A 22683-nucleotide genomic window follows, 5' to 3' on the forward strand; every position below is an offset into this window, starting at 1 on the left:
ACCGATCTAAGCTCTCTGTGCCTCATTGTCCTCATTTGCTTAATAACAGGGAGGGCCTTCCCTCGCCCCCTAGTCCCCTTCCTCATCTTCGTGCTTCGCACCTTCTGCAGCATTTCCATTTTTTACACATTTTAGGTAAACAGGTACCCTGACTCCATCCTCAGTTTACTTGTAATTCTTTCAAAGTTTATGTCTTTGCTCCCTCATTGTCCCCGTACACCTTTTCCATAGCTCCCGCATTCCAGTACTCACCTGCCTGCTCTCAAGAATTCCCTACCGTACGGCACCAACACTTACTCGAAACATGGCGCTACCCACAGTTTCACTTTCCACTTCATGGGCGCGGCCATGTTAACCCCCGTCTCACGTAACAGCCCAGAAACTCTCGCGATAGGGTCGAGTCACGGGCTGCGCCAGCTTCCTGCGTAACACGTACAGTCCCTCAGCCCCGGCAGCGGAAGGGGCGGGGCCGAAGAGCTCTGCTGAGGACAGTGGAGGAGAGGCGGGAAGTTGAGGAGTCCGATGCTCAGAGTAGGTGTAATCCGCTGCTGCGGTGCTGGAGTAGGGCGTCTAGTTTGATCAGCGATTGAGCGTCTGCAGCGGTCCGTAATTTCTGGCCCTATTGTGGTTAGTAATTAAGGGGGCCTGTCCCAGGCGGTGATTGGCGCCCTGTGGGGTTGGGTATCTAGTGGTGCTGCTGGTGGTGGATTCTGGGGAGGGTCAGCGACGGCTAGGGGATTTGTGGGGGTTAGTGATTGGGCATGTCTGTGCGAATGATTCTGGGTCTGTATCACGTAGAAATGGTTGGTTAGGGGCATTTTAGGAACCCAGTTGGGGTGGGGGGAGTGTCACTAAGTGGGGGCTTAGTGAGAAACTTGGGAGGCTGTGCGAGCTTGGGGAGAAGCCCGCGCGTGGTCAGCGATGACAACAGTTTGCATTCAGGATGCACTTGGGCTTTCTTATGTGGCTTTCTTATCTTCTATGCCGGTGAGGATGTGAAAGTAGGGGTTCCCATAGGTTCTGCTTCCACCCTTAGATATGTCTCCTGAACGGACTTGAGGCAGTTTATATTCCCTACTGTCTTGTAGCTAGTGTGAGAAAGCAAAATATTTTGACCCCAAAATATATTTCTTTGACAGATTTCAAGAGGGCTAGTTAAGAGTGACTGAAAAAACAAGACTGACCAGAAGCCTGGTTTTTGTTTGTTTGTTTGTTTGTTTGTTTGTTTGTTTTTATTGGGGGTTTTTTGTTTGTTTTTTGGAGGTTTTTTTTCGTGGAAAGAAATTTACATCTGTAAATGCAAACAGCCAGACTTCCTTTGAGACACCCTTCATTTGGCTACTATCTATTCTTTCTGAGGACAGCTGTGAGATTACCTAAAGTATTTTCGTTGTCATACAAGAAGTCTCTGGGGCTTGTACCTCCCCCTACCTTTTTCTCTCACTCCCCCTCTCCCCCTCTCCCCCTCTCCCCCTCTCCCCCTCTCTCCCTCTCCCCCTCTCCCCCCTCCCCCTCTCCCCCTCTCCCCTTCTCCCCTTCTCCCCCCTCCCCCTCTCCCCCTCTCCCCTTCTCCCCTTCTTCCGCTCTTCCCCTCTGCCCCTCTACCCCTCTCCCCCTCTCCTCCTCTGAACACTGGCATATAAGCTTTGTACCCGCATGGGACATTTGGAACATTACTGTTTTGTGATTCCCCTAGGTTTTGGCTTCTCCTGGCACGTTTAATAAAATTTGTTATGACTTTTCTTCACATTGAACTAAATTTGTCAGTGATTTTTATTAGTGAACCTTAAGAGGTCAAGAAGTTTCCCTTTGCCCCTACACACTACCTAAGTACATTAAGCCCAAGTTTCTCATCAAAAACCCTTTCTCAAAGCCCCTTTCAACCACATTCTTTGTGTCAGCTTCCGCCTTTACCCTCAAGACTTACAAATCTGTAGCATCAACATCTCTGTGAGTTTTACTGACAGACACCTCAATCTCAGTATGTTCAAAACATCAAAACAGAGTTTATCATGTTCCTTATTGCTACCCTACCTGCTCATCCTGCTATTTCCTACATCATGGTAAATGGCACCACTCTTCATCCACATGGCCATACTAGAAACCCTGGAGATACCTAATTTCCTCCTTCCACCCTTCTCCCCATATCCAGTTTATCTTCAAATCCTGGTGATTCTTCCTCCTTGACTTCTCTCTGATTTTTCTCCCCATTTCCACTTCCGTGTCTTAGTTCAGGCTGCATCATCCCTTGCCGTAAGCCTGAATCAAAAAACAAAAAACAACAACAACAGTGTATTAGAGTGTTGGACACTCTGGGGAAGTCAGAAGAAGGGATGGCTGATTCTATCCAGGAGGCATCTGGAAAAGCTTTCTAGAGAAGGTGACATTTGAACTGAGCCTTGAAGGAACCAGTTTACCAGACAGAGAAGGGATAAGATCATTTCAATTAGTGCCATACCCACTCTGTGCTCTAAACCTTGGTTAAACAGTCTGCTTAGGAGCAGGAAGAATGGAAGATTCTTGGGGGAGAAAAGAGGAATCTGATGAATTATCTAATGTACTATGTCTGCTGGGGAGATAGGTTTGTAGAAAACTCAGCCATTAGGACAAAAATTAAGTCTAGGAAAAACAAAAAGTTGTACAATAAAGGAAATGTAATTATGTAAACAGTGAAAATTGATCTAACCAAAATTGTGATGTGAAGGGAAATGGAGATGGTAGTGTAAGAGGACTGAATCCTCAACTTCAATTCTAAGAAACTAATAGGAAATGTTTAAAGTTGATAAGTCAGTTTTTAGAAGCTACTAAAAGAGTTGAAAGTGATTGGCCCTGAGGAGCAGGAATTAGGGGTAAGGCAGAGAATGACTGTCTTTCATTTTGAGGGTTTATAATTATGTATATGCTTTAGATGAAAATAAAATTAATTTAAAAAGTGAAGGTAAAATAGTACCCAATTCCTAGAGTGATTTTGAAGAATAGATGAGGTACTCTATGTATAGAGCTATATACTGCCTAGCAGGAAATAAATACTACATAAATGTTAGATGATGATGATTATTACAAGGCACAGTGCTATATACTTTTCAAAAAATCTTTCTTAGTCATCACTGTAATCTTGTGAGGTAGGATCTGTCATCTTTACCTTCACAGAGAAGGAGTGTGAGATTTTGAGAAATGAGATAGTCTTACTCAAACTCTTGTTGATATGTATATTAATTTCTACCTAAATTCATGCTTGCTCCAGATCTTGTCTTTCCAGTTTTGACGCTGTCTAAACCACAGAAATAGACTAAGTACTCTACTTTGTACCCTCCACAAAATTTGGCCTGGTAACCTATCCCTCTAAGCACCTCTAGGATTGGTTTGAAAAATAGATGCCAAATGACTCAACCAAACAATCATTATATTCCAGGTTATTTGCAAAGCCCTTGAATTAGATTACCAAATTGAAGCCACTGTGCCCTTCTTCTGTCTTTAGCTGTTTTGTATCCCTAGCAGCCTTTTAAAGACTTGGAAGGTCCAGTCTATTTCTTGAGGATGAATTCACAGGGGGAGACAGGGATCTGGAACCCTGGGTAAAGATACGTGAATTTGCCCCCAAGTCACCAGGTCTCAGTGGGATAGGGGAAAAAAAAGAAGAGACATCCCAGATTTCAGAGCTGTCACTAGAGTTTCAGGACAGAGGCAGAAGAGTCACTGGACAGAACACGCACTAACATTTTTAGGCCTGGAAAGCTAGGTGATAAATTATGTTCTAATGGGAGATCCCATTCCTATAGATATAGGAGAGATGAATATCATGGGAAGGTGGGGGTTTGGAAGTGGGAGGCTGCCACAAGGACAGACTCACTGTAAAAATGGATTCTTGGTATAGATGGAAAAGGATCACCACCTCCCAAGTATATTGTTCCCCTCCCTAAGGGTTTACACATGCTGCCTCTTCCTTCACTTGCCTTGTCAGTTTTCAGATTGAGTTTGTTCTCATACCATTTCCATTGTCAACTGGTCTTTAGTGAAATGCTGATTCCCCGTATGCCCTGACCATGGCAGAGGGAAAAAAAATCACTTTAATTTTTATTTTATTGAATGTCTGAATGGTAATATTTGAGGTATTTTCCAGTCGTACCTCCTTATTTCAAAGATTAGTGAAGCTGGACCTAAGCGAGTGATATGCTCATCCGGCTTTTTAGTTGGAGAGCCCAGGCCTAGAGCCCACCACAACACAGTTCATCAGTGACAAAGCTCAATGAAAGTTCCTCTCAAGAAACTACAACCAAGTGAAAAGAGGCAATCAAAAAGATGGACCAGATCCATACAAAGACTTGTATGCAAATGTTCATAGCACATTACTCATCACAGCCAAAACCTGGAAAGTATCCAGGTATTCATCAACTGGTAGACAAATAAAGGTGGTATATCCATATAACAGAACAGTGTTGAGTAACAAAAAGGAACAAACTACTGACACATGCTGCAACGTGGATGAACTTTGAAAACATGCTAAATGAAATAAGCCAGATCCAAAGACTACATATTGTATGATTTCATTTATATGACATTTTCAGAAAAGGCAAATCTATAGATAGAAAGCAAATTAGTGGGTGGCCTAGGGCTGGAGGTGGGAGCACAGATTGACTGCAAAGAGGCATGAGGGTATTTTCTGGAGTGATGGAAATATTCTAAATCTGGCTTGTGGTGATGGTTGTACAACTCTATAAATTTTCTAAAAATCATTTACAATGGGCGAATTTTATGGTATGTAAATTATACCTCAATAAAGCTGTTTGAAAACCAAAAAGACCAGTTTCTAGAAAAGGATGAAGTGACATAAAAGAGTTTTCTGATCCATTATGTTTATAGATAACAGTGACTATTGCAGCTTATTGAATTCCTGTTTGTATTCTTTCAGTTAAATTGCCTCTGGTGAATTGTGCCCTTTAGAACTTCTTTGATATGAGCTTGGGTAAAGAGGTCAGTAAGACAATAGCTGCTAAAAATAACTTATTTTTTATTTCAAAAGTAATATAAGTTTATTCTAGAAAAATTAGAAACTGAAAATGGCAAATGCAACTCAATAGAAATTATTTGTAATCCTCCCACCCAAAGGAAACCATAAACATTTTGATGTATGCCCTTTCAGACACTTTTTTTCTTTTAAACTGGGATTATATATTACATACTGTTTTATAACTATTTTTCTCACTTTGTAATACAAGAAAAAATTTTCAAGTCTGTAAATACTTTCCTAAGACATCATTTTTAATGACTGTAATATTCTATCTTTTCCATAATTGATTTAATCAATCCCTATTATTGGACATCTAGGTGGTTTCTACTTTTTAGGTGATAAAGCAGCATTGTAATGAATATCCTTGCAGATATAACGTGTATGTCCACAGTTATTTTGTCAGAATAAATATCTAATGATAGACTTGTGGGGTCAAAGGTGGAGAAACATTTTTAATGTATGAATAGAATACAGACATTCACATCCTCAAAGGAAAAACATCATGTATTGATCTTTTCAAAACTGTAAGTTAACAGGTTGATGTTATCACAACATAATCCTCTGTGGTCTCTCTGCAAGAAACCTTTGAAAGAGAAAGTCACCAAAGGATGGTCTTTTCTGGAGTTGATTATAGGGATTTCTAGGCTGATGATTTGGGGAATCAGGACAGGCCCAGACTCTCAAGGCTATCTTCTTTTTATCCCCTAACTGCTTATCCCAGCTTGTCTTTACAGATATCTGCCCCTTCTGAAGAACAGCAGAAAATGACCACATCTCAGGTAAATGAGCTATCTTTTTATACCCAATTTTGTTTTCCAGTGCAGTTGAGGCAGTTTAAAATAATTCAATTAAATGAAAAAATTGTAAATAGAGATAAAAGAAAGTAGATCTTAGATCTAGACAAAGGAAACTTGGAACATAATCATATAAGTTATAGGATCTTTCATAGTTAAAGTTGAGCACATTGTGTTTAATTAAATGATTTGCATTATACATTAAATGTGGTAATGTCTCGGGAAGTAAGGATTTTCTGGCATTTAGGTTTGAAGTTACTCTCTTGATAAGTCTGCATGCACATAATGTGGTAGACAATGTCCTTAACGTTTATCAACCTATGATAAATTCCATAGCAGTTTTCTTTTTAGTGCTTTCTTAAACCATTTCTAAAATTAAACATAGGCTTAATAACAAGGCAGAATTCAGTGAATTCAGTTCTTCTGGGCAGTAAAGTTATGCGGTCCAAGTATACAACTTTGACAGTCTGCCTTGATCCAAGAATAAAATCTATAATGGGGAGGGGCAGCATTTCTCAACCCTGGGAGTGTGTAATGTTGGTCCAGGGGATTCATGTCATTAAAGGTAATAATAGCATCAATTTTATATAGTTTTTAACAAGTAAATAAAGTAATCAGATATTTTTCTTTTAAAATGCAATAGGCTGAGAGCCTCAAAGTGCATATCAATTGAGCATGCTTAGTGGATAGTGGAGCTCAAATGAATGTGCTCATTTCTGTTGGTTTATCAATCAGCTAAACACTGCTAGCCAGCATCACAGTGGTTGTAATTGTCTGCGGTTTTAATTTTTATTTGAAGGGTGCATATGTTGTTTAATTTCTGTCTATAATATTCTGCTAGTTATACACATTATGTAACATATAGCTTCAGTACAATAGTCTTCAAAGTGGAGAACACACATTCCTCAGGAGATGTGCAATTTGATCCTCTGGGGTATGGGGAGAAAATATGAGAACTTCTATTTTTTATCATTTTCATGACCATAATATTTCAGTATTGAAGCACGTGTATATAATTTGTGTTTTTTTAGAAAGGTACATACTGGTGGTGCATGGTTTTTTTTTCCTTAACCAAGAAGTGTCTCTGGTTTTATATGGGGACTTCTGGGTATGTACCATTGCTACCAATGTACGTCCTTATTTCCAGAGATAATTTTCCTTCACCCAAGCTTAGACACCAGCTCCCATAGTCATATTCTAGATTTGGTTAATTACCAATAACCGTACCACCTCAAAGCATTTCACCCTCTGGTCATTATTTCTGTGTTTCTAGCCCATTTACTCTAGTATGTTGACTGTAGCAATTGCTTACTTCCATCTAGACCTCTGATCTGTTGACTCCATTTTTTCACTATCCATTACGTCCCTTACCCCACTTCTGATCTCTCTTTTCTCAGCTCAGATTCCATGTATCTTGGGTTTTGGTCTGAGCAACTGTCATCCTGTTGAAGTCCTATTACCTACTCAGTATTGCCACTTGGATATCTATTATAATAGATACCTCAAACTTAACTTGGACAAATAGAATTCATTTTTTATGCAATGAAATATATATAACATAAAATTTGCTACTTTATTTTTAAGTGTACAATTTACTGGTATTAATTATATTCACAGTCTTGTACATCCATCACCAATCTCTATTTCCAAAACTTTTTCATCACCCCAAACAGAAACTCTATACCCATCAAGCAATAACCCCCCATTCTTCTTCTCTATGTACTCCCGTACCCCAGGCCCTGGATGTACTTAAATGTACTTTCTGATGCTATGAAATTGCCTGTTCTACGTATTTCATATATGTGGAATTATGCACTATTTGTCCTTTCTTGTCTGACTTAACTTCACTTATGTTTTCAAGGTTTGTTAATGTTGTAGCGTGTATCAGAACTTCATTCCTTTTTAATTACTGAATAATATTCCCTTGTACGGGTATACCACATTTTGTTTATCCTGGTCACTTGAGTTTTTTCTACCTTTTGATTATTGTGAATAAAGCTGCTTGTATTGGTGTACAAGTATGTATTTGAGTACCTGTTTTCAGATCTTTTGGGTATATGCCTAGGAGTGAATTGCTGGGCCATATGGTAATTCTATTCTTAATATTTGGAGTAACTGCCAAATTGTTGTTCACAACAAATCCTCCATTTTATATTTCCACCAGCAATGTATGAGGGTTCCAGTTTCTCCCATCCTCACTATGCTTGTTATTTTCCCTTTTGTCAATTTTAGCCATTCCAGTAGGGATGGAGTGGTATCTCACTGTGGTTTTGAATTGCATTTTTCTCATGACTAATGATGTTGAGCATCTTTTCATGTGCTTATTGTCCACTTGCATGTCTTCTCTGGAGAAATGTCTAGGTCCTTTGCCCATTTTTAAATTGAGTTTCTTATTGGACAAATAGCATTCTTGATTTTACCTTTCCCCTCTGTCCAAACCTGCTCTTTCTCATTTTCTGGACTTTATTGAGATACTAATTGCTTAGACCAAAAGCCAAGGGTCTTAATTGATTCCTCTGCTTCCTTCATACAGTGTCTTTTATATATATCCTGGTTGGATTTGATTAACATCAACTTAAAAAATGGAATTTTCTTATTGGAGTAGAACTTAATCATGGTTCGAAATGTAAGCAACAGTGATCTCAATAGCACTTTATTACTAACTGTTCACAAATTATTCCATTCTTTTTATTATCTCCAGACATGCATTTAAAAATAAATTGGTTAGATTTAATATTGCTTATATTTTATTTTAATTTAAACTTTAAAAACATTGGTTTCTATTGTTTTTAATTTTTCAGAGTTTTTTAATGGAAAAACACAAACATACATAAAAATTTAGAGAATAATATAATAAACCACGTATACTTTCTTATTTATCTTCAACAATTATCAATGTTTTACCAATCTCACATCTTTCCTTCCTTCCTTTGTTTGGAATATTTTAAAGCAAATTATATATGTGGTATTTCACTGGTACATACAGGTTGACTATCCCTTATCCAAAATGGTTGGGACCCAGAAGTGTTTTGGATTCCCCCCCCCTCAGATTTTGGAATATTGTGTATATATAATAAGAGATCTTGGAATGGGACCAAAGTCCAAACAGGAAATTCATTAATGTTTTATACAATGAAGGTAATTGTATACAATGTTTTTAATAATTTTGTGTATGAAACTATCAGAAAGCAAAGGTGTCACTATCTCAGCCACCCATGTGGACAATCTGTTGTTATTTGGCATCACCATCATTCCTGACTCTGAATTTATATGCTACCAATAAGCAATCATTTCCTCACACTTATTTTTATTTATTTATTTATTCATTCATTCATTTTTCAATTAATTTTTTATTTAATCAAAATTGATTATACATATTTTGGGGGTTGAACATTGAGATATGTTGATCAAATCAATATTACTAGCATATATATTGTTACAAATCATACTTATTCTTTATGCCCCTTGTCCAATCACTCCCCATCCCCCTCTCCATCCCCCCTCCCCCCTCTAATTACCCTAGATTTCTTCTCTCCTTCCAAAAGAATAATTGTTACTCTGTTAACTTTTTGCCTAGATGATCTGTCCAATGCTGAGAGGTGTGATCAGGTCCCTCAATATTATCATAGAGCAGATACTTCTTCTATCACTCTGAAATGGGCTTTGTGGAGAGAGATATCCTCTTCTTTTCTTTATCTCTGCTGGTGACTCTCCTTGTGTCAATGCACTCCACTGGTAGGCAGACCATCTGTTTGGTGGTTGTGGCATCTAGCCACTTTCACAGCATTCATGGTTATTGTGGTGGCTGTGGTGGGCCACCCACATGGAGGTGATGTTTTTGGCATGCTCCTGTCGCTGGCAGTGTGCCTGGTTGTGGGGTGTGTCTGGTCCCTGGCTCCATGTCCCGGGCCCCTGGGCGGGGCTACGAGGCACTGGCAGTTTGCCTGGCTGTGGGTGGGCCACAAGGTGCTGGCATGGTGTGCCTGGTTGTGGGAGGGAGTTCTGGTCCCCTTCTCCATGACTTGGGTCCTCACACTTATTTACACATAAGTACTTAACAGTAAAAAATATGACATACCATTTATACAGTAAAAAAATAATGTGTTGAGAATAACTAAGCAGCAGAGTTTCATCACCAAAATATATGTATCAGGTGACAGACAACAGGCTTTCAGTCTTTACCTATAGTACTTGTTTTGACTAAAAGGCTACTGTACACTGAATTTTATTTATTTAGGTGAGAATAAACTTAAGATGCAATTGAGGGACCAGGAAGTGGGTCCTCTAGGATGAAGAGGCATTCTGCAATGTTAATGTCCTCTTTTCATCACTATTACAGGTTGCGTGTCTTTATGTGAAATGCTTGGGATCAAAGGTGTGGGTTTTTCAACTTGTGGTGTCATGTCGGTGTTCACAAAGTTTCAGATTTTAGAGCATATCAGAATTTGTATTTTCAGATTAGAGATGTTCAACCTCTACTTGTTTTCTTGATTGTTGTTGTTACTGTCATTTTATGACAAATGATACTGATTTTTCTTTTAATATTTTCCTTTTAAAATTAACTTCTTTCAGTAAAAAGTCTGAGTTGGGTTAAAACTATTTAGTTAATTATAGTGCAGATGACATGCAGATATGGTAAAAATTCTGAAGGTGGTATGTGCATAAATTATGTTTTGGGAGAATTATACTAAAGTACTCACATTTTTCTTGGATTTTCTATGTTTTTTAATGTCCCCATGTCTTTCTTTCTTACTTTTTATTTTTATTTATATATTTTTTTCCTGACCGGTAAGGGGATTGCAACCCTCGGCACGGTGCTGTATGTACCACGCTCAGCCAGTGAGCACACCGGCCATCCCTATGTAGGACCTGAACCCACGGCCTCAGCGCTACCAGCGCTGCACTCTCCCGAGTGAGCCACGGGGCCAGCCCCTTTCTTAGTTTTTTTTAACGTAAGTTTTGCTTCTCCCACATAGTAGAACTCAAAATTAGACTCATAGTAAATATCTTCTTTAATTTATTACAATGAACTCTGCATGTTGAAAACAACAATAAATTTCCATACATCTTTTACACATAACCCAGTGGTTTTCACTCCAGATTGAACAAGAATGTCCTGTTACAGGGATTTGTGTCATTCAAGGATGTGACTGTGGACTTCACTTGGGAGGAGTGGCAGCAGCTGGACTCCGCACAAAGAAACCTATACAGGGATGTGATGCTGGAGAATTATAGCAACCTTGTTTCAGTGGGTAAGGACATTTTCCCTCAGAGAGTAGCTGTGTTAGATACCTATTGCTCTATAACAATTACCCCTAAATTTAGTGTCTTAAAACAAACATTTTTTACAGCAACTTTTGGAGATCAGGAATTTGTAATGGCTTAGCTGAGTGGTTCTGGCTGTGGTCTCTTATGTCATTGCTGTCAGATACTGGCAGGGGCTGCAGTTATCTGAACATTTGACTGGGGCTGTAAATTCCATTTTCAGGATGGCTCACTTACATGGCTGTTGGCAGGAGCCTGCAGTTCCTTGCTATCCATTGGCAGAAGACTTCAGTTTCTTGTCATGTCAGCCTCTTCTCATAATATGGCAGCTAACTTCCCCCAGATAGAGTGACCCAAGATAGAGAGCAAAGAGGAAGTTGCAATGCCTTTTATGACCAAATCTCCACAATCACACCATCACTTGTATCTTATTGTGTTTGTTAGAAGTAAGTTACTAAGTCCAGCCCATGTTCATCACCACTACCTAGTTCAAGATATACCCCAGTAGGCTCACTTGAGCCCCTTGTCATTTGCCTCCTCAGAGGTAAGAACTATCCTGGTTCCTATCACCACAGATTAGTTTTGTCTGTTCTTGAATTTCATGTAGGTAGAATCACACATATAAGTTTTTGTTGTCTGGCATTTTTCATTTGATGTGTCTGTGAAATTTATCCCTGTTGTTACATGTAGCAGTAGTTTGTTCCTCCTTATTGTTGTATCATGTTCCATTTAATGAGTATATAGTAATTCACCAATTTATCCATCTTACTGTCAGTGGTCATTTGGTTTGTTTCAGGTCTGGGCTATTATGAATAAAGCTGTTACGAACATTACTGGGCATATGTGTATTTTTTGGTAGAAATAAGCTTTTCATTTCTATTGGGTATATATGTAAGAGTAGAATTGCTGAGTCATAAGTCATACATATATTTAGCTTTAGTAGATACTACTAGACAGTTTTCCAAAGAGGTTATGCCAATTTATGTCCTGTCAGCAACATATGAATGAGAGTTCCTTCAACATTTGGTAATGTCAGTCTTTTTCGTTTAGCCATTCTAGTGCATATGTAGTGGGCCTAGTTCTAGAATGGTTGGTTGTCCACTAATGCTGAAGTTCTGTATCATTTCCCATAAACAGGTTATCAGTCTCTGAAGTCAGATGTAATCTTCTTGTTGAAGCAAGCAAAACCATGGATGGAAGAGGAAAGAATCTCAAGTTGGGCCTATGCAGGTAAGTGAGAACCTAGCATATGGGAGGCAGGGAAATAAAATTCCTGTTGATCCATGAAATATTATTTTTCTTCTTTTGCTTTTATATTTTTATGTCCTTCCACCTGTACTCAAAATCTTAATATGAAGTAGTAGCTTCAGACTAATATATATAGTTCAAAGTTATAATACCAATATCAATACTTGAGAGAGAATTGACCGTTTAAGATTTCTGTACAATTCTTCATGTTTTTAGAATAGATCCCACTAAAGACATATAGTTAGAGGATAGAGTTCAAAGGTTGCTTGGAATAATTCTTCTGTGGTTATTTTATCAACTTAACATGTAGTTAACTCATTTCTTTCAGTTTGTGTTCATTTTAGAGTTTATTTTTCTTTTTGATTAAATTTTAGTTTCTGAAAACATAGAACATTTTCATGTTTCAAAAATTAAAGCTATATAGAAAGATATTGTCACAGAAGTCTTGGCTTTATTCCTGTCCCTTCTTGTTGTTTTCCTCAATCTCCTGCACTGTAGATAGCCATTTATATTGCTTTCTGGTTTATCCATCCAACATTTCTCTATTTTTTTTTTGTTTTAAATAAGCAAATACACACATATATACTCTTTTATGTCATAGTATGGAAAGTTTCAAGCATACACAAAAGTAGAGGCAACTATAATTTCCATGTACCTATCATCCAGCCTCAGTAATTATCAACATTTGAAAATCTTGTCACATCTGTTCCTTCCCACATCCTCTTTATTCTGAGTATTTTAAAGAAAATTGTTTCTCATTTCTCCCTGTTTTTTGTCCATTCAGTTTTTATTTTTCAAAGTTCTGATTCATGGCAGTTTCTATGTTCTTAAATGTTTGTTTGGATAGATTTAATTCTGTTGCATTGCAAATTTTTCTTCTGGCTCATGGCTATTTTTTTTGTTTTTGTTTTTTGCAGAGGACAATTTCCTGTGTGGATTTCTGTACAAATTCATTTACTGATTTTCTGTAATAGTTCTCTATGGACTGGACTTTCCTTCTTTACATTTTTATCATTTCATGGTGTTTTTACAACGTTTCTAATTTTATAGAGCCCTTTCCCGTTAAGATAGCAAAGTCCAAGGATTGTAGAAGAGCTCTTTCTTTCCTTCTTTCTTTCTTTTATTTTTTCTTTCTTGGTCTCTCTTGTCTTGCAGGACCCTAAAATTCCCCCCTTTTTCCTATCACCACCACCCAATTACTAGCGGGTGCTTTTTCCTCCTTTTTTGCCTTTTTTCTCCCTCTGAAACTATGCTATTATTTTAACTCAGGCTTGTGCTCTTTAAATAGAGTCTGTTCAGACTTGTCCCTGGCCCTTTATATGTCATTTGACTTAAAAGTCAAAGACTTTTAAGATGCATGTACTTTAAAATCCTTTCCTGTAATTGTTCTCTAAGTTGCCTGATTATTTTTAAGTATTTCTAGATTTAGTGTGGATTTAATCTTTCCACTGGTCACTTGAACTCATCCTCAGGCCCCTTTGTTAACATCCATCCTCTGTCTTTTCTGTAGTTGTTTTTCGGTCTGCCTTTGCTATGCACAGAGCCTTGTGGTGGAGTGGGGGTGAGGCAGAAGAGTACGGGACCATGTAGGGCCATGACACTGTGTTCATCAACTCTTCTTTTTCTACTGCTCCCCTGCCCACTTTTAATGTTTGTTTCTTCTTCTATCTTTGGGTTTGTTCTTTATCTTTGGGTCATATTCTTAAATTCCAAAGCTGACCATACTCGTTTCTAGCTATTTCCATTAAAATGAAAAAATTTATTTGGTGGTTGTTTTCATGTTTTGTTTTGTCTTCAAAGCTGAAGAGCAAAGTAATATCATTTATGGTTGGGCTTTCTTTCAGACTTTGAAATTAGACCCGAAATTAAAGAATTAACTTCAAAAAAGAGCATTTCTGAAGAAGTGATACTCCATAACATGATAGTATACTCAATTTTTGAAGACTGGAAACTTGAAGATGAGCTAAATCACCAGGAAAACCAAGACAAGCTTTTGAACCGAGTTGCATTCGATAACAGTAAGTTGCTGACTGAGGAGATAGACCATGAGTGTAATGCACTGGGGAAGGTAGTTCCTCTGAACAGAACATCTAGTGAACACATGAGAACCTTTATGCAGAAGTCACACCTCTTTGTACAACCAAAAATTACCAGCAAGAAACCATATAAATGTATGCAGTGTGGGAAAGCCTTCAGTGGAAAGTCAGGACTCATTGTACATCAAAGAATTCATACTGGGGAGAAACCATACAAATGTAATGAATGTGAAAAAGCCTTTATTCAGAAGTCACAACTCACTGTACATCAGAGAACTCATACAGGAGAGAAACCCTATGAATGTAATGAATGTGGGAAAGCATTCATTCAGAAGTCAAACTTCATTATTCATCAGAGGATTCACACAGGGGAAAAACCCTATGAATGCAATGAATGTGGGAAATCTTTCATTAAGAAGTCAACACTTAGTGTGCATCAAAGAGCTCATTCTGGAGAGAAACCATATGAATGCAATGAGTGTGGAAAAGGCTTCATCTGGCGTTCTCAGCTTGTTGTACATCAGAGAATTCATACTGGGGAGAAACCCCATGTGTGTAATGAGTGTGGAAAAGCCTTCAACAGGAAGGCAGAACTAATTGTACATCAGAGAATACATTCCGGAGAAAAACCCTATAAATGCAGTGATTGTAGAAAAGCCTTCAGCAAGAAATCTACTCTCATTGTTCATCAGAGAATTCATATTGAATAGAAATTCTTTTAATGGAATGAGAAAACCTTAATTCAGTGATCAGAACTTCAATGTGTATCATAGAATTCATACCGGCTAGAAACGTTATGAATGTAGTAAATGTGGGATGCCTTTAACAATAGTTCCAGAACTAGTAAGCACCAGAATATTCATACTGAGAAGCAACTACACAAACTTAATGAATTTGAAAAATCATGTTTCAAAAAAGAACTACATTGGACATCTTGGTTCAAAACTAATACGAAAAGTTTTTTTTAAGTGTGTGAGAAAAATCTTAATGACTTATTGACTTGTTTGCTGTGAAGTACGAATTTTTTTAATAAGTTGATTAATCAGAACAACAAAGTCAATCACGTGGTCATTCTGCAAGTGATGAAGGAATGGCATTTGTAACCATATAGTCTGTTGGTTAGAGGCAGATATGGATATTCACACTACCTTTTCACACTAAATGACACCATTTTCACCACATCTTATAATGCAAAATATAAAATTACAGACAGAAACAGAAAAAGCAATATGGTTTGTTATTTAACAAGGTAGTAAAAAAATTACATATAACTTCTCCCCCACTCTTTCCTGATGTGTAGAGAGTTACGAGAGGATGAAGCCAATGTGTTTATAAGTACTTCTAAGTCAGTGGTAGACTTTTTAAAAATGTAAAGTTTTTTGTAAAGTATACAGAAGTAAGAAAGACACACAATAACACAAGAATGAAATAGCACAGCAAAGTGGCAATAGACAGTGTGGTGTATTCCACACCTGACAAATGTCGTTCTGCACAAGGAACTCCTGTACATACTTCTGTTAGTCATGAACTAATATAGTATTTACACAGGTACTGTTAAACATAACTTTAGTTTTTTGTATCCTTGTGATGATCAGAATGCATTTGTTAAAAAAAAAAAAAAAAAACTTCCTGTATTGGATGTTTCTACCACACAGGCATTCATTCTGTTAAGCAATTTGGCATTTAATCATTACAAATCTATGATCTATGATGTACAGCAAATCTATGAGACTCGTCTTATCTCCATTTTATAGATGAGGCAAGTGGAGCCCATAGAGGTCCCCTGACCCAGCTAAGTCCACATGCTAGTAAGTGGAGTGTTAGGACGCAGACTTTAGCCCCACACTATTCTGTCCCACTGGGGATATTGAGTGATGGGAGCTGTGTTCGCTTCAGCTCCAGATAGAACTGAATTTAATATGATCAGGCATCATGGTATTCTGTATCCTGTCCCTGTATTATGTTGAATAAGTTAATAAGAAACATTTATTTTAAAGGGGTTATAAGATTCAGATTTCTGATAGGTAGAAGCTTTTGGAGATACTACAGATTCTTCTCAACTTAAAATGGAATTACTTGCCAGTAAATCCATTGTAAGTGGAAAATGTCCTAAGTCGGAAATGCATTTAACATGAACATCATAGTTTAGCCTAACCTACCTTATACATGCTCAGAACACATTAGCCTACAGCTGGGCAAAATCATTTGATCCAAAATCTGTTTTATAATAGTGTTTATTCAATATGTCATGTAATGAATTGAATACTGTACTGAAAGTGAAAAACAATGTTGTGTGGGCACTCATGGTATGGTTTGCTACTTTATCACTTTCACACCATTGTAAAGTTGAAAAAATCTTAATTCAATTCATCCTAAGTTTGGGACTGTTTCATATAGCTACTATGATCTCAACTTCTCTTTCTATTTACCAGGCATTTCTACTTTCCAAAAGATTATTGAATTATTTTACCATCATTCACTCTGAAATCTGTCTTTCAGAGTTTTGGTTTACTTTGGGTCCTTATGGTTGAGCAAAATCATCTAACACAAAGCCTATCTTATAATAAAGTTTTAGATATCTCATGTAATCTATTGAATACTGAAAGTGAAAACCAATGGTTTTGTGCCATCATAAAGTCAAAAATTCTAAGTTGGGAATGTTCTGTGTATTTTTAGAGAGATTGTGTAAGGAATATCTCTTTTGCTGCCCTATATGTTTCCTTGTGACCAATTTAAACATTAGAAATACTGTTATTTTAGTTTGTTTGAAACAAATCAGTCTTTGCTTTATTTGAGCTGTCATTTTATTTTCACAGTTTTTCTTACAAATTCTGTTATTCTCTAAGGCATGATTTCCTTTTAAAGCATAACCTAACCTTACATAAGTTATAAATATTTATTTGTCAAGTAATATTATAAAAAGGGACTGCTATCTAAACCTTTTAGCCTTTCCTTGAATGAAGATGAAATTAATATGCTATATTGAGCTTGATCCTAATTTTTCTTACATGAAATATTTCCTAGACTTTAAATTAAAAATGTTTTAAAACTGAAAATAGTGAACAATGGTTTTGAAATGAATTGCAGTCATATCTGCAATCTAAAATTAACAATGGTTTTGTTAATCATTTTTGAAGATGAACGTTGAGCTGGGACTGTAAGTTATGATACTGATTTTCTAAACATGTCAGAAACTAAAATATCTTTGTATGTCTTGCCCTTCAATGTTGTCATCTTGGAAAACTAAATGAAAATGTGTTATGCAGTTACACCAATAATTTGTGGAACTCTTGTCTTTTAGAATTTCCTTCAGATACAGCTTACCTGTTATGTCTTACATGAAACCAAGTAATATTTTCAGAGAGCATTGTATCACTAGAGTTCATTGTCTTTCTAATCCTTATCCCTTCTCCACTATTAACACCACCATCCTATTAATTCTATGCATGACTTCAGCAAGAAAAAAGCTTGTATCCCTTCTATAGTAATTTTAAGTGTCAGATCCTAAGAAGACTTAATATCTTTGTCTCAATTTTTGACCTGTATGGTCTCTTACACACAGCTAGTATTGCCATGAGCATTAAATAGGCAGGAAGTTCCTGTACTTCACCTCTTTACTTACCTTCTAAAATATTTGATTTTTGAGCCTTATTTCCTTTTTTCCTCTTTAAAATACTACCACCTTTCTATTTCAATAATATTACTATTACTAATAGATATGTATTGGGCTGTATGAATCAGTTACTATTCTCATTTTAAACAATTAGAATTTGAGGCACAAAGAAAAGTAACTTGCTATGGTCACATAATAAACCACATCTCATACTCAGGGACTCTGAAACAGCCTCTTAGCTAGGGGAGGAATTAAAAACAACTTATTCCATTTTTCTTATGTTTACTAACCAAACTGAGTACTCAAATCCTGGAACTTAAAAAGGAGCAAATAAGTCTTATTCATTGTCTGTAGTGAACAGTAAACTAGCACCAATAATTCCCTGATTTTTGTATTCTGGCTCCAGGGCATATTGTGTCATCTGAGGGCAAAAGAAGAATGGGCAAGACTTGACTAAATATTCTGGTCTTTACCAAGACTCTTGTTCGGAGGATATTATAAGAATACAATTGGGTTTTGGCAGCATCTAAGAAAAAAAAAGTATGCCAACCTCATGACCAAGACTTAATCGCTTTATGGTATTACACACAGGCACAACACACAGACAACGATTGCTTTCTGCTTTTCTTTCTTTAGCACTAGATCTCCAAGGTTTGGAGGATTTCCCATGCACAAGATTGCTTTTTGTTGTCTTACATCCACTAGGACAGAATAAATGTTTAATCACCATTAGCTTAATTGTTTTATCCTACTTAGGGAGACAGTTTAGCAAATAAAGAAATGAAAACATTGTGGCTAGATTATGCTATTTAAAACTAAACTAAAAGCAATGTTTCTTTAAAACAGCACATTCTAAATCAAAATATATGCAAAATGTCTTACTAATCTTTTATCTAGGGTGAGAGAGTCAAGCAATAATGTGTAGGAAATTCCCGTATATTAGCAGAAAAGGGGAAGGGAGCTTCACACGGAAATGAAATCTGTTCCTGGTTTTGCAGGTAAACTGCAATTGCTTGTGGGAGACAGGGAAGAACAGGAGAGCTATATGATCTGGCTGGGAATTATTTCCTTGTTCAACTGAAAGGCGGCTTCCAGGTCAAGTGTAGTTATGCAAAGCACCTTTTTAATAATGGGTATAGTGGTTTGTAAATACTAGTTTGTAATGTAAAGGAGATGAATAGGTTTAAAATCATAGAATAAGTACCACTTAATGGGATTGAAGTGGAAAGGGGATGGTTAAGATTCTAACTATCATCCATAAAGAGAAACCCCAAAAATGAAATGTTGACCTATAAGAATGGTTTTATTTAAAAATGTCTTAAATGACATTCTTGCTCTCATTGCACTTGTCATTCATTGTCTCTTCCTTCTTCCCTGAGTTCTCTGTTCTCTCTGACCTAATATAGCTTCATTCTGTTAGAGTTGCCCCCAAATACCTTGAGTAATCCTTATGAAGACCATCACAAGAGACCTGGATTTTTGTCAGCAGGGGCAGAGACCATTAAAAACACACACACAACCACAAATCTACTTCCAGAATGGTGGCATGAGGAGGTCTTTGTTTCTGTTCTCCAGTAAAACATCCTAACTGGTGAAAGTGACAACCATTAAAATCCCTGGAAATTGTCCCATGGCACACAGCAAATGAAGAAATATTTATTCAAGAAAATCTAAATCTCATTAGAAACAGTGGGAGTCTGTTGCACTTGAGCCACAACCCACCTTTTCCCCTCCCTTTTCCTCAGTATCATGGAAGCTCCATTCTGGAAATGGGTGGCTAAGAAGATAGAACTCCTTCAGTACCTAGTCAAGGAGAACTGTATTTCCCCCCCATGAAGAAAAGAGCACCAGCATTTTTCATCCCCTCAAACCCTGGTCCATGTTGTGGAAACTAAATTCCAGGCAAGTACAGCTGAGAGGTCCAGGGCTTCATACTTCCACTGAGCCCCTACTCAAATTCTGTGCCAGGTGTAACAGGCACTGAAGACTGGAGCCCCTATCACCCTTGCCCCAGCTTGCTTATCCAACAGAGATTCTGAGACAGGAGAGGCAAGCTGAGAAGACCAGAAGCTTACTCATAAAGCAGAAGTGTCACCCCAGGAGAAGTGGGCCACCGTCCACCCCAAACTCTAAAGCAATGGCTCAGAGGTTTTATCCAGAAAGAGAGGCAGGCTAAAGAACAAAGAGCTTCCAAGCTCACCCCAAAGAAACTGACTTTATTTAGAACACTATAGGGAAGTCCAAGCCTAAGGGTACACTGAAAAACAATAGTAGGTACTTAAGAGGAGGCTGGTAACTCCATGAAGGCAATAAGCCAAACCATAGGCCATTTAGTTTATCAGAGAACCAGCGAAAGAGCTCTCCTGTAGTCAGAACAAACCTCAAGAATAGATGTGATAGTTAATACTAAGTGTCAACTTGATTAGATTAAGCAATACTAATGGTAAAAAAATCATTTGGGGCATATCTATGAGGGTGTTTCCAGAAAAGATTACCATATGAGCCTGAGTGGACTGGGTGGGAAAGATCTACCTTCAATATGGACAGGCACCATCCAATCCACTGGGGGCCTAGAGAGAACAAAAATGGAGGAGAAGATGAATCTCTCTCTATCCACTGGAGCTAGGATATACTTTGTTGTCCTGTCTGTGGACATCAGAACTCAAGACTTCAGCTTTTGGGTTGCAGGACTTATAATAATGGTGCTATTGGCTTCCCTGGTTTTGAGGTTTCCAGACTTGGACTGAGCCATGCTACTGGCATCCAGTTTGCAGACTCCTCAGTCTTCACAATTGTGTGAACCAATTCCACTAATAAATCTCCTCTCGTGTATTTATATATATACCCTATTTGTTCTGTCTCTCTGGAGAACCCTGACTAGTACAATAGGCTTAAGAAACCACACCTGAAAATGTGGAGCACTTTATTCTCCAAGGCATTGTTGAAAACAGTGCTGGCAGTGAGCTGGCAACTAGTGGAGCCTAACAGTTGGGTGTGATACCAACAGGCAGATGGCTTAATAGAGAGATTGAAAAGAGACACAGCTCTGCTAAAACCATTGTCATTCCAGAGTGACTGCACTCATGCCCAGGGAATATACGGACTAAAATAGACCAGCCAAGTCACTAAACAAATAAACAAGCAACAACAACAATAAACCTTTGCGGAAATCCATATATAGAGTTGTTACAATATATTACCTGAAATATGCACTTTTTGACAAAAATTATGAGACATGAAAAGAAACAGGAAAGTGTGACCCAAACATGGGGGGGCGGGGGGCAGAGGGAACAGGCTTTAGAAACTGTCTTTGAGAGGACAAATATGTCAGGCTTAACAGAAAAAGACTCAATCAGCTGTCATAAATGTGCTCAAAGAACTAAAGGAAACCATACTTAAAGAAGTGAAGGATGCTGTGACAAATTCTCATCAAATAGAGAATATCCATAAAGAGACAGAAATTATAAAAAAAAGCAGGAATATTCTGGAGTTGAAAAGTATAATTTAAATGAAAAAAAATCACGAGATGGACTTAACAGTAAATTTCAACTGGCAGAAGAAAGAATGAGTGAGCTTGAAGATAGATTGATAGATATTATGCAACCCAGAGGACAGAAAGGAAAAAGGAATGAAGAAAAATTATCACAGCCCCAGAAAAATGTGGGATGTCATTTCATAAACCAACACAACATATGTGTAGTAAAAACTTCAGAAAAAGAGAAAGGAAAAGAAAAAATTCTTGACAAAATGATGGCTGAAAACCCCCTCAATTTAATTTTTTAAAAAATTAATTTACCCATCTAAGAAATTCAATATATTCTAGAAGAATAAACAGGAAGTCTCACACCAAGAAACACCATATTAAATGTTAAAATACAAAGAAAAAAATCTTGAGAGCAGCAAGAGAAAAATAACTTGTCATGTAAAAGGGAATCCTAATAAGATCAACAGCTGACTTTTCATCAGAAAAATGGAGGCTTATTACTTCTCAGCCTTTTGGTTAAGATCAAGTGCAGTATCTATTATTATAAGAAAAATGGAGGCTACAAGGCAATGGGATGATATATTCAAAGTGCTGAAAGAATTGCCAAACAAGAATGTTATATCCAACAAAACAATCTTTCAAAATGAATGCAAAATAAAGACATTACCAGATAAAAACTGAGAGAATTCATTGCTAGCTGACTCCTCTTACAAGAAATAATAAAGGAAGTTCTTGAGGATAAAAGCAAGTGACTCCAAACAGTAATTTGAATCTACACATGCTCATGCACCCACAGAGAACAATAAAGGTTATTATTTTTTTTTAATCCTCTATGCCAATAACAGATAAAATAGACTTCAGAACAAGAAATATTACCAAGCATTAAGAGAAACATAATGATAAAGGGCTTAATTCATCAAGAAAACATAGCAATTCTAAGAGTGATTACAGCTAACAGAGCTTCAAAATGCAAAAATCAGAAAACTGACAGAACAGAAAGGAGACTCAGACAAACCCACAACTGTAGTAATAGATTTCAGCACTTTTTTTTCTCAATAATTGATAGAACAAGTACACACACACAAAAAAAATAAAAAGCAGGAATATGATAGATGTGGCCAAAACTATCAACTTCACTTAATTGACATTTATAGAACTTTCCATCCAACAACTGCAAAATACACATTCTTGTCGAGAACACATGAGACATTTTACAAGTAAGACCATTTTCTGAA

At 37.3% G+C, this 22683-nt stretch overlaps 1 protein-coding gene across 1 annotated transcript in view; it reads left to right on the forward strand.

The window, feature by feature from the left end:
* The first annotated feature begins 506 nt into the window (after positions 1-506).
* Positions 507-22683, forward strand: part of LOC134365714 (zinc finger protein 420-like) — a 53548-nt gene continuing 31371 nt past the window's right edge. Inside the window, exons 1-5 of the mRNA XM_063081953.1 lie at positions 507-531; positions 5743-5787; positions 10928-11054; positions 12205-12297; positions 14160-15050. Coding sequence (XP_062938023.1) covers positions 523-531; positions 5743-5787; positions 10928-11054; positions 12205-12297; positions 14160-15050 — 1165 coding nt within the window. The 5' untranslated portion in view covers positions 507-522. The remainder of the gene's footprint in view (positions 532-5742; positions 5788-10927; positions 11055-12204; positions 12298-14159; positions 15051-22683) is intronic.

The sequence above is a fragment of the Cynocephalus volans genome, chromosome 17 (genome assembly GCF_027409185.1).
Source record: "Cynocephalus volans isolate mCynVol1 chromosome 17, mCynVol1.pri, whole genome shotgun sequence".
In the NCBI taxonomy this organism is placed as follows: Eukaryota; Metazoa; Chordata; class Mammalia; order Dermoptera; family Cynocephalidae; genus Cynocephalus; species Cynocephalus volans.